Source organism: Chenopodium quinoa, unplaced genomic scaffold (assembly GCF_001683475.1).
Source record: "Chenopodium quinoa cultivar QQ74 unplaced genomic scaffold, ASM168347v1, whole genome shotgun sequence".
Taxonomy (NCBI): Eukaryota; Viridiplantae; Streptophyta; class Magnoliopsida; order Caryophyllales; family Amaranthaceae; genus Chenopodium; species Chenopodium quinoa.
In genome coordinates this window covers 774,769-788,701 of record NW_018745569.1, presented here as the reverse complement: position 1 = coordinate 788,701, position 13,933 = coordinate 774,769, and the positions used below count along the sequence as shown (strand labels likewise).

Sequence of the window (13,933 nt, the reverse complement as noted above, 5' to 3'; positions counted from 1 at the left end):
TAGGCACTAATCACGCAATTAAAACGGTCATAAGTTGAACGTTCAAAACGGTCACAGAAGATTAATGCGTGGCAAAACGTTTAGCAAAAAATCAGTGAAAACGTTTGCATGATTAACGCTCCATTAATCAGTTTTGAAAAAACGGTCAAATGTAATCAGTCAAAAACGTTTAGCAAAAATCAAGGAACTAATCACGCAATTAGCCTTGTCCAAAAAATAAGTTTATTTAATAAACCCGACCCGACCCAACCCAACCCGGCCCGGCCCGGCTCGGCTCGGTTCGGTTCGGCGCGCGTGTGTGTGATAGATGGTTTACCATATAGGTCCTCCCTCTCCACAAAATGTGGGTAGCCCAAGGGCCACACCCCTTTAGCCCACTCTCTATATTATAAAGAGAGTAAAACTCTCATTTCCCACCAATGTGGGACTTTGAGTTTTTTCACAAAATTCACACACTACACACTTGTTGTTCCAACAATCCCCCACTTGAATTTTTTGAAAACATTTTCGAGCAGAATCCATACATATATAGGTTGCGCATAAACAGAAGTGTTTTTCAACTTGAACTTCGACGTAGTGAGTACGATTCAGATTCAACAAGGGTGACTCAAAGTTTTGAACCCTATCTCTGACAACGTACCACACACAACCTACTCTTGGTGTTGTTCTAGACCCGTGCTATTTCGGCCATGCACGTCTATCCCAGTGTAGTGAATGCTCTAGAAATGCTGCCACACATTTCATAGGAAGCGGCCTAACTTCCACATTCACATAGGTGAATCTATCAAGAGTACTACTGTAGCTTGGTACTCCACTCCAAATTGGAGTATAGATTTCATTAAGAGTTCATATTAACTCATCCTTGATCGCTTCAGGAAATTATGTCTTTTGAACATATTCAACTCATAACACACCATAACTTGTTATTACCCTTTGAACCTATTTCTTGGGATCTCCAGTTCATAGGTTGGGTTACCATTATGTGTGGTTCATTTCAATGGCAATAGTCCCATTTTCTTAGAGGAAAAATGGACTTTCTCCCTAGCTAATCCTTTCGTCAAAGGATCAGCCAAGTTATTCTCAGTGCGTACGTGATCCACTCTAACAGCTCCGATAGAGAGATATTCTCTCACAGTGCTGTGCTTACGACGTATTTGTCGTCTCTTACCGTTGTAATAACGGTTCTGAACTTTTGCAATAGCCGCGGTACTATCGCAATGGATCAAGACAGCCGGTAATGGCTTTTCCCATAGGGGAATTTCACCTAGCAGGCCTCTTAACCAACCTGCTTCTTCACTAGCCGTAGCTAGTGCTATCATTTCTGACTCCATGGTGGACTGAGCCAAAATCGTCTGTTTCTTAGACTTCCAAGATACAGCTCCACCGGCTATAGAAAAAATATATCCACTAGTAGCCTTAGAGTCATCTGATAAGGTGTTCCAGTCAGCATCACTATAGCCTTCTAGTACAGCTGGAAACCTTTCATAATGCAACCCTAGGTTCATGGTCCTCTTAAGGTATCTCATGACCCTTTCAATAGCATGCCAATGCTCATTACCAGGACAACTAGTAAACCTGCCTAACAATCCCACGACATAGGCAATGTCGGGTCTAGTACAATCAGTGGCATACCGAAGGCTGCCAATGATGCTCGCATAATCAGATTGCCTTACGGCATCACCAATGTTCTTAAATAATTTAACACTGGGATCATAAGGTGTACTAGCAGGTTTACAGTCAAAGTAACTATATTTCTTTAGGATCTTCTCAATGTAACGAGATTGATCCAAAGAAACTCCATTTTCTGTCCTAGTAATCTTAATTCCAAGGATTACATTAGCCTCTCCTAGGTCTTTCATATCAAACTCAGCATTCAACAATAGCTTTACATCATTCACAGCATGAATGTTCGAGCCAAAAATTAACAAGTCATCCACATATAGACAAATTATAGTGCATATGTCATTCTCAAATTTTACATATATGCATTTGTCACTACCATTTATCTTAAAACCATGTGAGATGACTAAGTTATCAAATTTTTCATGCCATTGTTTAGGTGCTTGTTTGAGACCATAAAGAGATTTATCTAGCTTACATACCAGATGCTCTTTTCCTTGAACAACGAATCCTTCCGGTTGATCCATGTAGATTTCTTCTTCCAATTCACCGTTCAAGAATGCAGTCTTTACATCCATTTGATGTACTACAAGATTAAAAACAGAAGCAAGAGATATTAATACTCTAATAGATGTTACTCTAGTTACAGGTGAATAGGTATCAAAGAAATCAACATTCTCCCTTTGTCTGTAGCCTTTAGCTACCAAATGGGCTTTGAACTTATCAATGGTCCCATCAACTTTCAGCTTTCTTTTTAGGACCCATTTGCAACCAATTGACTTGCAGCCTGGTGGCAACTCAGTTAGATGCCAAGTTCGATTAGACTCAAGTGAGTCCATTTCGTCGTTCACGGCTTCTTGCCATAAATCTGCATCCACTGAGGTTAGAGCTTCTTGGAGGGTAGAAGGATCCTCCTCTACATTCAGAACTACAAAGTCTGGGCCGAAGTCTTTTGCTACTCTAGCCCGCTTGCTCTTTCTTAGTTCGGGTTCAGCATCCAAGTCTTGTGAGTTAGACCTGTCTTTAGGAATAATAGAGGAGGACGAGCCCCCACTATTTCTAGATTTAAAAGGAAACCTGTTCTCATAAAAATCAACATCATTAGATTCAATAATTACACGAGCATTTAAATCAAAGAATCTATATGCCTTACTGTTAATAGCATATCCAATGAATACGCATTCATAAGCTCTACTAGCTAATTTAACTCTTTTAGGATCAGGAATCCTAACATATGCTAGACAACCCCAAGTTCTGAAATAAGAAATGTTAGGTCGTTTATTACGAAGTATTTCATAGGGAGAAACCTTACTCTTAGTTTTTGGAATACGGTTTAAGACATAACAAACAGTTAGTAGGATTTCACCCCACCAATGATCAGCAGCACCAGAATATAAGGAAATAACAACTACTAATTCTGTAAAGGTCCTATTTTTCCTTTCAGCCTTCCCATTCATTTCTGGGGAATAAGGAGCTGTCCTTTCATGTATGATACCATGTGAATTATAAAATTCTACAAAAGCATCAGTATCATACTCAGTTCCACGATCACTTCGTAATCTTTTTATTTTCTTGTTAAACTGATTCTCAAATTCTGTTATAAACAACTTAAACATTTCAAAAGCATCACTCTTATTTTTCATCAAATAAATACAAGTATAATCAGAACAATCATCAATAAAGGTGATAAAGTATCGTTGTCCATTTCTGGTCAACGTTCCATTTAGTTCACAAATATCCGAATGAATTAAGTCTAATGGTTCTGAATTTCTAATCACTGATTTATGAGGTGTTTTTGTAATCTTAGCCAGACTACAAGAATCACATTTGTCAAAGTCATTGAGAGAGATATTTGGAATAAGGCCTAAATTGCTCATATTTTTTATGAGTCTTTTGTTCACATGACAAAGTCTAGTATGCCAAACATTAATAGTAGAACACAACATATAAGCAGAATTAGAAATTTTATTAACTTCAACATTCAGTTTAAACATGCCATCAGTAGCATATCCTTTTCCTACAAATATTCCATTCTTAGTTAAAGTAAACAAATCAGAACCTATGGTTTGTATAAAACCAGCCTTATTAAGCAAAAAACCAGAAACTAAATTCTTCCTCATTTCCGGAGTGTGTAACACATCTTTCAGAATGAGAGTCATGCCAGAAGTAAACTTCAACTCAACATTTCCAACACCAGCAATGTTAGTGGAATGGGAATCACCCAACAGTACTTTCTTATCATCGGTCTTTTCAGTGTATGTTTTAAACATTCGACGATCATAACAGACATGGCGTGTGGCACCAGTGTCTATCCACCACCCATCTGATCCACCAGTAAGGTTGATCTCAGTAACCATAGCCACAAAAGGCTCTTCAATCATGCTAGCCTGCGCAGGCACAGGGTTAGGCATGTTCCTGCACTTTCGTGCCATATGGCCTGGTTTTCCACACCGATAGCACAGAAATTGACCAGTACCATTCTTAGGGGGTTGTGACTGTTGTCTTCCATTGTTCTTTTGAAAATTCGGTTTATTGAAGTTATTCTTCCGGTTCTGAGGTTTGAAATTCTTACCAGCAGGTTTAAGTACTGCAGCAGATCGCCTAGGAGCATTATTAGTAGAGATTTGTAAAATCTCTTCCTTTAGATCCTGTTTTCTGGATTCTTCTTCTATACGTAGCCGAGTGATCAAACTCTCTAAGGAGAATTCCTTAGTCTTATGCCTGAGATTATTTTTGAAATCTTTCCAGGAAGGAGGCAACTTGTCAATAATAACAGCAATTTGAAATTGTTCATCAAGGGCCATACCTTCGGAAATTATCTCATGGGCAATTTTCTGAAGGTCGTGAGACTGCACTTCCACGGACTTATCATCAGTCATCTGGAATTTTAGGTACCTACTGACAGCATACTTTTTGGCACCTGCTTCTTCAGTATCATACTTTTTTTGTAGGGCATCCCACAAATCCTTAGCAGTATTTTCCATATTATAATAGTCATAGAGGTTATCAGACAGACCATTAAGTATATAGTTTTTGCACATGAAGTCAGTTTCATTCCAGGTTTCGATTTCACTATTCAAGTAAGCTAATTCATCTTCAGGAGCATTATCAGGAATAAATGGCCGAGGGGCTGTTAAGGCTGAATTAACTTTTTTGACAGTTAAGAAAAATTGCATTTTCTGTTTCCATCTTTTAAAGTGAGCTCCTTCAAAACGGAAGGGCTTGTTAAGGTCAGCAGACATAGTAATATCTTCGGTAGACATATAGTTCATACAGGCAGAAAATGAATGTTCTAAAATTGTTATTAACGGAACTGCGGGAACAAAAACAGTAAGAACAAAGTTACCGAAAATTAGACTGAGTCGCGGACTATGTCGCTTTCTTTAGAACATTCACGGCACTGCCCTGAAAATGTGCAAGCAGTTCGTACTAAACCGGATGTTCCCCAGGATAAAACAGCCTTTCTCTATTGTAATTATACCGGTGGAACTGCACAAAACCACCGGGCAACTAAACACCAAAAAGAAAAGAAACTGCTCGAGGGTTTTGTTTTTGATACACAAAAAATACATACCCTTGAGCATACATATTGAAGGTAAAGATGGAACTAGTGGCCTCAAACATACCCTTGAGCAGTTTCAGAAACTCCTGTTGCTTTCAGCTATGAGCAAACCTCCTTTTGTAGTCCGTTGAGCGTAATATAAAATTGCATGTGGTTGTGGTATATTTCCATAAGACCTTGATCTTGTAAGTGGTGGTAAAACAACCCTGAAATTTAGACATAATTTTTAAGATTAATTTGTCAATAACTTGGAAGGAAGGAAGGTCGATCGCGTCAGTATCAACACATACATATCATAAAACGAGCACATTGCTATCTTATGATCTGATCGCTCATGAAAGACATACAGGGAATTAAAAAAAAAAAACAATCTTTGAAGGGAAGAAAAATTCAAATCGTTAGCAAGATGAGGAACAATTCACGACTCTTTATTATTGAAGGCGTTTAACTAACCTATAAGCTAATGAGAAACAATTATCATGCCATCTGTGTTGGACCAAAATTAAGACCACTACAGGAGGATTCACATGTAGTCATGGTGGGTCCTAGGTATAAGCTAATGAGAAACAATTATAATGCCATCTGTGTTGGACCAAAATTAAGACCACTACAGGCGGATTCACATGTAGTCATGGTGGGTCCTAGGTATAAGATAATGAGAAACAATTATCATGCCATCTGTGTTGGACCAAAATTAAGACCACTACAGGCGGATTCACATGTAGTCATGGTGGGTCCTACGTATAAGCTAATGAGAAACAATTATCATGCCATCTGTGTTGGACCAAAATTAAGACCACTACAGGCGGATTCACATGTAGTCATGGTGGGTCCTAGGTATAAGCTAATGAGAAACAATTATCATGCCATCTGTGTTGGACCAAAATTAAGACCAGGCGGATTCACATGTAGTCGTGGTGGGTCCTAGGACACAGTATTTTTTTTTAAAAAAAAAATTAAATAAAATAATTCCTGATGTTATTTTCTTTTTTCCTTTTTGCGTCTATTTCACGGTCCCAGCCTCCCAGGACACAGTACTCCTTCCTCTCTCTCTCCTCCATTGAACATACATGAAATTCTTCATTGAAGAGGCTTTTGAGCTTTCTCTCCTCCATTGAAGCAGTCTCTAAGGTTAGATGCTTCTTTTCCTTTAATCATCTAATATTAATTTTGACAATCTAGTGTTAATCGTGTATTTAATTGTCAGTATATACTCTAATACTCAATTTAGGGTTCTTCGAAGTTGGATAATTGAACTATTGGTTATTGATACTCGAAGAATTTAACGTAATTTTTGGAGTCTAGTTTGATAATTGAGTCAATTTTGGTTGCTAATGTGTTGCGGGGTTTGGTTTGTCCGTTTGAGTAACTCTTTAATGTCAGGATGAAACCTTGAAAATTCCAAGGGGTGGGGGAATGGTTTCAGGTAGGTGAAGCACCGTCTCAACATAACCAAGGCACCACATCACCTTGCACTACCAATCCAATCGAAGCACTGCACCACCACCTCCATTTCAGTTTATGTCTCTTATTAGATCTTGTTATTCTAAGGTTGGGGGGAGGTTTCAGGTAGGTGAGGGTGGATTTATGGGGGTCAGGGTGGAGGTGGCTAATCAATGGTAAGGGTGGCTGGGCGGGTTTTTCAAGAAAGTAGAGCCGTGGAGGTGAATTTAAGGTCAAGGGGTGGAGGTGAACTTATGAGGGGTGGGTGGGGTTTCCGGTTGGGTAGGTGAATGTCATGGTGATGGTGGTTTTTGGGTGAGTTTTGAAGTTAAGGGCAGTGAGGCGGTGATGATTTGGGTGGAGGTGGTGGCAGTGCAATGGTGGTGTGGTGTGTCTTTGGTCAGTCTACGGCGGTTTCGGGTCAGGGAAAGGGATAAATATTCGCTGAACGAGGAGATAGAAAACGGATCTAGAACGAAGGTCAAGGTGAAATCATTGGTCAAAGATTTTTGTTTTTACCTGTCAATTGCTAATTACCTACTAGCAACGTGATCATACGAAGATAAGGCGGTCGATCTTAAAAAAAAAAAAAAAAAATCATTTCATCTAACTTAGTCATTGAAATTCAACTATAGTAAATTAGTAATAGTGCCAAAAATTAAACTTCTCATGTATGTGGCTATAATTAGGAAATATAATAAACAGAAGATAATGAAGATGAAAGAATAAATAAAGCTCACGCACCTATTAGAAAGTTGGAACTTGCCCATTTGGTAAGGGCTCAATAGAGGGATAGTTGTTGAATCGGTAGCCATTATTTTCTGAACTAATAATTTATTTTTATTTTTTGAGGGAAACTAATAATTTATTTTGGTACTTCTGTACGAATTGTTTCTTGAATTATTTATAGTGCTATAAACCTCTTATAATCAAACGAAAAAGGAGTTCACCCACTACTTTTCAAAAAAAATTCAAGTCACGCAAGTAGTATATCTAAGTAATTAAGGATGAAATTTAGCGTCAAAAAATAAGCGCCTAAGATAATAGGCGGCTACTAGAACAATCCTTGTGATCCATTAAGTTCTACACATTTTTTTTTAACACTTTCGTCAATGTGCATTTTTAGTCTCTAATTACGTTGTAGTTAAAAAAATTCTAAAAATTATATATATTTGACAATTTTAAAAGGCTAAAAGTACTCATCAAGATAAATCAAACAATACTCCATTTGATCATATTTTTTCTTATATATAGAAAATAACTTAGAAAATCCTCAAGTTGTGAATAATGTCAAGATTCCAAATGAGAGTATTGTAATATAATCCCCTAGCAGGCCATAATCACCACTTAGCTCCTATGTACTCAGACTCGTTTAGAAGTGTCTAACATGAATACTTGTGTTATCAAACATACACATCTGTTATTTGAAAATTATGCATGATATTTTTGTCCCATAAAAATAATTTAAGGTATTATATGAAATTTGAGTAACACAGTAATTAATTGATAATGAAGAGTGCATGTAACATATTGGCAAGATAACACAGTGATAATAGTGAAGTCTTATCAATTATCAATAATCCTCAATTTGCATGGAGCTCACAACATTTGACCACATTTGCATGGAAAGTGTCATTTTATTATGAAATGAACGAAGTAGGTGACTAAACGTCAACCACATAATAACCTACAACAATATATACATGGGAGCATTGTACCTTCCCAATCGATCTCACATTCAAGTTAAATACGAGGTATGTTCTTATGCTTGACTTGGAATCTGCTAAACAAAATTTCATACTCTCTCCGTCTCCAAAAGTTCGACCCTTTTGACCTAATTTTAGTCCCAAAATGTTCATCCCATTTTCATTTTAATACCCTCTAATTTGCAATAATATTTGTGCAAAATTAGCTTCCCCATGCAAATTTTGCTTTTTCTATATACTTTTATTACTTTCTCTCTCTACTTTTTTGCAATTTCAATGTAAATTTCCCTTTTCAATTTATTTTTCTTAGTTTCCCCATACACTCTTATACTTCCAATAACTTTCTTAATACCCGCGAAATCAACCCAAAAAGGTCGTTCTTTCAGGGACAGAGGGAGTAGCTAATTAGAGTCTACCTAGCGTAATTGCTTACGTTCCTTTTTCAACCGGCTTGCTTTTTGAGGTCTTATCAACATAGTCACAATCGATTTTAGGTGATGCAATCTCAATTTATGCAAATATTATTACTCCTTTTTTTTTTGACAAGAATAATTATTCCTATTTTAATATTATGTCTCTCTCCGTTTATTTTTAAGTGACATAATTTAATTTCAAATTTTGCACATATGAACTTCAAGTAACCAACACGTACATTGATAGTAACAGTAATAGTGAGGTCAATTTCAACATAGTGACACCCGATTGAAAAGAAGCATAGATATATATATGCTTCCTTAGCTAATATTAATATAAAAAGCAGAACAAATAATTTATATACTTGTTCTCTGTGGACGCGACTCTTATTTATTATAAACCATAATACTAGTTAGGAGGATAAGATTAAATGGTAGGTTAGTTTCATAACTTCCATAAACGTAAGTTTATCTTAAAATAAATACAAGACAATGAAAAATAATAATTTACATGAAAAGCCCTCACAAACTATCAATTCAAGGAAAAAAAAAAAAAAACCACGTACTAGAACTTTGAAGAAGAGTTACGTAAGATTCTATACTTTATATAAAGGGGCCTTGGGTCATCATTCTTCAATGCACATTAACAAGGAGAGATCTATCTCTAATAACTGTCTTAGCTTCCTAGCTTAGAGTTTTTGAGATGAGTGTGTTGTAATACAAAGGGTATTATGAGGGATTTCAGGTCTAATCTGGTCCGATCCATTTGTTAATTGTTTGGTGACGATTCATAGATCTTAAATTCAAAAGATAATAGAAAATTGTTGTATATTGTCATCCAAAATTTTTTACAATTAATTAAGAAAACAAATACTAGAGTCTTAAACCAACCAAGCTAAAAAAATTAACAAGGAAGCTGGTTATAATCTAAAAGAAAACCACATCGGTACCCCCCTGGGCTTATGGTGAATCTCTTCAACTCTTTGCTTGCCTACTTTTGTACTAATACAAACCAAAACTTGGAATTCACCTCGTACCTTTGTTATTATAGTCATACATATCGTGTTCGACTTTAATTTTGGTGCAAACTTTAAAATGTTAGAGAGAAAACCTAATATACACTCTGTAAGTTTTATTGACACGTACGATATGAAAAATGACACATGATTGACCTGATAGTGATCCGATAATAAGGTAATACTAAATAATTACTCCTAACTTAAAAATAACCTTATTTGAATATTAAATTTGGTCAACTCGGCACAAAATCAGCCAAACCGAAAAAGGATATTAATTGGATTTGGCCATGAATCAACCTTATCCTAATCAAATAGAACCAAACTTCACTGAACTGAAATCAACCTGACCCAAAGTCATCCGACCCGAAATTATCCTTGTCAAACTCGTTTTAAATCCGATACGAATTTATCCGAACCTATCTAAAGTTAACCCGACCCTGGGTCAACAAATCTTGTCCCAACCCAAACCGAGGTGGGTTAAAAGGGTAATAACTTTGACCCAAATAGACCCGACCCATCGTGAGTCAACCCAAACTTTATCTGGTTAACCAAATTAACACCCCTTAATCTTAATTTAATCACAAGTACCGGGGCTTTACCAATTGCCCAGTTTGCCCCTCATTTGAACAAGCTCACACACAAACAAAAAAGAAAAAAATCTACGGAGTATATCTTGACTTCGTGAGTACTTTTATTTAAGATCCAAAGGAGTAACTATACTTAAACTAGACAAGTACTACATAGACGCACAATTAGAGGTGTCAATTCGAGTGTTTGGATCGGGTCTAATGAGATCAGGTCGGGTCAGATCAGATTAATTTTTAGAGTCGAGTCATGTTAAATTATTAGATGTACGCGAGTCAAAATCTAAGTTGGATACTTTTCGGATCGGGTGTGATTTTGACACCCGATCAAATTCAGCATATTGCATATATTAAGCCTTTTTCAGTTTGTAAAGCTGACATGAGGCAGAAATATTTACTCGCCAACTATTTTGATTGACTTTATTGTTTATTCTTCTTCTTCAGTCCCAGATTCAGATCCATCAATCCTATTTAACTAATACCCAGGTACTGTATTATTTTCTTATTTCTCTTTTATAAGTTTCATAAATTGATGTTTAATTTCATCTAATTATCATTCGTTTTTCTGCGTTGCCGTTAATCCTGCAATTTTAATTGTATATTTTCTAACCCATTCATTTTCTGCTTTCAATTTCTCATTTCATACATTGGATGTTAAAATTAACCCAAAATCTTGTTATGTTGCAGCAATGGCTCTATCTTTGCAGCGTTACACTTGGCCAGATGACAACAGTCATTTTAATCATCTCTTGAAACAAAGGTCAAATCTTTATATCCCTCTTCCTTTCAATTTAATTTATTTATTGATGGGTGTTTTTTATTTGCTGATTATGTTTTTGGGGATTAATTTTTCAGAATTAATAAAGAAAAAGAGAGGTCAATGTTAATTGCAATTGAGAAGATTGATCATTTACCTGAAAATTTAATCATTGAGATTCTGTCAAGGTTACCTGTGAAAGATCTATTACAGTTTAAGAGTGTTTGCAAATCATGGCATGCTATTATTTCGAGCCCAAATTTCATATCCAAACACCTGAATAACTACTATAACAATGATGAAAGTTGGCGCGGTTGTATCCTTGTCCAATATTATGTTAGCCATGCTGAACTTCAGCTGTATGAGCTGTTGGTTGATGAATCTCCTCAAGTTTTAGCTGATGAAGTGTTATATAGTATGCCAATGTATAGCTCGTATATTTGTGGTCCGTGTCATGGATTATATTATCTGTACCAGTACGATTCTAGTGGTCGTGCTTTGTGGAATCCGGCTATCAATGAGTTTAAACCCTTGCCTAAAATGATTTGTAAGCCTGATCTTCCATCTGAATTCACTTATGCTTCTAATGAAGTTTATGGTTTTGGGTTTGATCCTGTTAGTGGAGACTATAAGGTGGTTGTTATGAAAGGTTATTGGCTTACTAATTATGATGATGAAAGTGGTGTCAAGCATCCTCCATCAGTCCTTGTCTATTCCTTAAGGACTGATTCGTGGAGGTATTGTGGAGATCTGGCTAGAGCTTATGATTTGGAAGGTAATAAATGTTACATTTATGTGAATGGATGTTGTTACTGGTTCGGATCATTTGAATATAGTTCTGAGTATAGTTCTGAAGTGATCATTTCTTTTGATATGGCTACTGATGCGTTCAAAGAGATTGATGTTCCAGACTATGCACAACCAAGTTCTAGGTGTCTTGGAGTGTATGATGATTCTCTTGCGTTTCTGTCTCTCCACGAGACGGACAAGAAGTTCGATATTTGGATATGGAGTGAGGAGTGTTGGACCAAGAAATTTACTGTGGGGCCATTGTCAGATGTTCGTAGTCCTGTTGGTCATTGGAAGGATAACAGGCTCTTACTAGAATGTGAAGATGGTAAGCTAGTCTTATTGGATCCCGAAACACCACAAGAAATAAAGGATCTTGCATTTCAGAAGCAGAGGTGGTGTGAAGGAGTTTTTGCTTACATGGAAAGTCTGGTTTCGATCAAAGATAAGAAAGAGGCAGGGTTGCAGCCTGAGGAAGTTGAAGCAGAAAATAACTAAGCATTGGATTTATCATTCTCTCCAACATACCAGTGCAAAACCAGCCTATGTTTGTCAAGTGCTTTGTTTAAAAATAAAGAGCAATCTTTTTTTTTTCTTGCAAGTAATTCAGAGCTGAATAATGCCATTGATATTGTTATATGGTGAAATATCTTGTAAATTAGAGATAGCTTTGATGTGTTGTCTGTAATTTGCTTATTTTGTGTATTCCAATTGATGAAATAAGAGCCTTATCAGCTCATCTTAGTTTGTATTTTTATGTTAAAAAACATGTTATTAATTTGTCCAAAAACTAGTTATGCTGGAAATGTGTTACACAACACCAAACACAGGGCTGTGCTGCTGTTGGCATCATCTTCTTCATATGTTCTTATCCTTGCATATGGTACATGCTTACGGTACTAGCAACAGCTGATCCTTATTCAGTTGTGGTGGCTGTTTAATTTTAAGATCTCATTTTACGGCCTCTGTTTATGTAATTATATGGTTGCTTGCTCCGGTGTTTTTATGCATTTCTAAAATTTGGTGTAATCATTGAAATTATGTCACGGAACCTGTCGGAAATCCAGCACCATTACCTGTTCTCCGGTGAGTCTCCTCCTTATCTCACGCCAGTAAAGAAGCAGATAAGAGGGATCCAAGCTTTAATTTCCTAAGAAATCTTCAACCATAATACTTGTCTCTTCTTGTCAGTATTTTTTTCTCCCTATTACAACTTTGTAAATCAGCCACAAGAAATAACTCATCGATAGCTTTTCTTATTTTATAAACAATAGCGGCCTTTGCAGGTGGTGTAGGAATTGAAAATGGATCCAATATCTCCTATTACCTTGGCTATGAAGATCAACCAAGAAATTTGATAACTGATTTGTTGTTCGTTTGGAGTAGATGAAATTTGTCATCGTTGAAAGAAAGCTCACCAATCCAATAGACTAGGAATACATTTGATAAATCTCCATTGGCTCGTACGCAATTAAGCCTATGGAAACTCAATAAGGTTTCATCCTAATAAAATCAATTGGTGATATGACAATAGATACTACTCTTATCAAGAAATTAACCCTAAAAACCTTTTTTAAAAAATTAATTGTTTTAGGAACCTTTTGGTGGATAACTAGATTAATGCCCGCGCGATACACAGTAGTAATAATCTTTTCACAAAAATGATTGTGATATAATACAAAAATGAGACAACTCATGTGGAATAACAAATGCAATGCATATAGAAAAATAAAATAATAAGGCAAAAATTATTGAAACTACAATTGAGAGAAATAAAAATTTGTGGTTGATTAGTTGTGTTGAAAATATTTTAAAGTGGTATACATTATATTACATTAATGATGCATATTATTTTCCAATAATACTATACAATCTAGTGATGACTATATGACTAAAGAATTATTTATAAATGCCTTTTAATAAACATGAAAATATTAATCAAACAACATAATAAAATCTACTGTAAAACTATTAGCACAACATACATGTAAATATATAAATTACAAATAATATATCACCTATCCAATAAAATAATAGAAA

General features: G+C 36.0%; 1 protein-coding gene across 2 annotated transcripts; it reads left to right on the top strand.

The window, feature by feature from the left end:
- Positions 1 to 6,163: 6,163 nt before the first annotated feature.
- LOC110716332 (F-box/kelch-repeat protein At3g23880-like) lies at positions 6,164 to 12,699 on the top strand. Of its 2 annotated transcripts, XM_021894951.1 has the most exons (4): positions 6,164 to 6,313; positions 10,792 to 10,833; positions 11,035 to 11,107; positions 11,203 to 12,699. In XM_021894951.1, the coding sequence occupies exons 3-4, from the start codon at positions 11,037 to 11,039 to the stop codon at positions 12,389 to 12,391; spliced, it is 1,260 nt and encodes a 419-aa protein (XP_021750643.1). In that variant the 5' UTR covers positions 6,164 to 6,313; positions 10,792 to 10,833; positions 11,035 to 11,036; the 3' UTR covers positions 12,392 to 12,699. The 2 variants fall into 2 exon arrangements, with proteins under 2 accessions (XP_021750643.1, XP_021750644.1); XM_021894952.1 differs by lacking the exons at positions 6,164 to 6,313; positions 10,792 to 10,833 and adding an exon at positions 10,853 to 10,943.
- Positions 12,700 to 13,933: the final 1,234 nt, after the last annotated feature.

Excerpts from the sequence above, each read along its gene's own strand:
- LOC110716332 (XM_021894951.1), top strand. The coding sequence starts at position 11,037 with ATGGCTCTATCTTTGCAGCGTTACACTTGGCCAGATGACAACAGTCAT. Across the intron at positions 11,108-11,202 it reads AATCATCTCTTGAAACAAAG|AATTAATAAAGAAAAAGAGA; the intron begins GTCAAATCTTTA and ends TTAATTTTTCAG.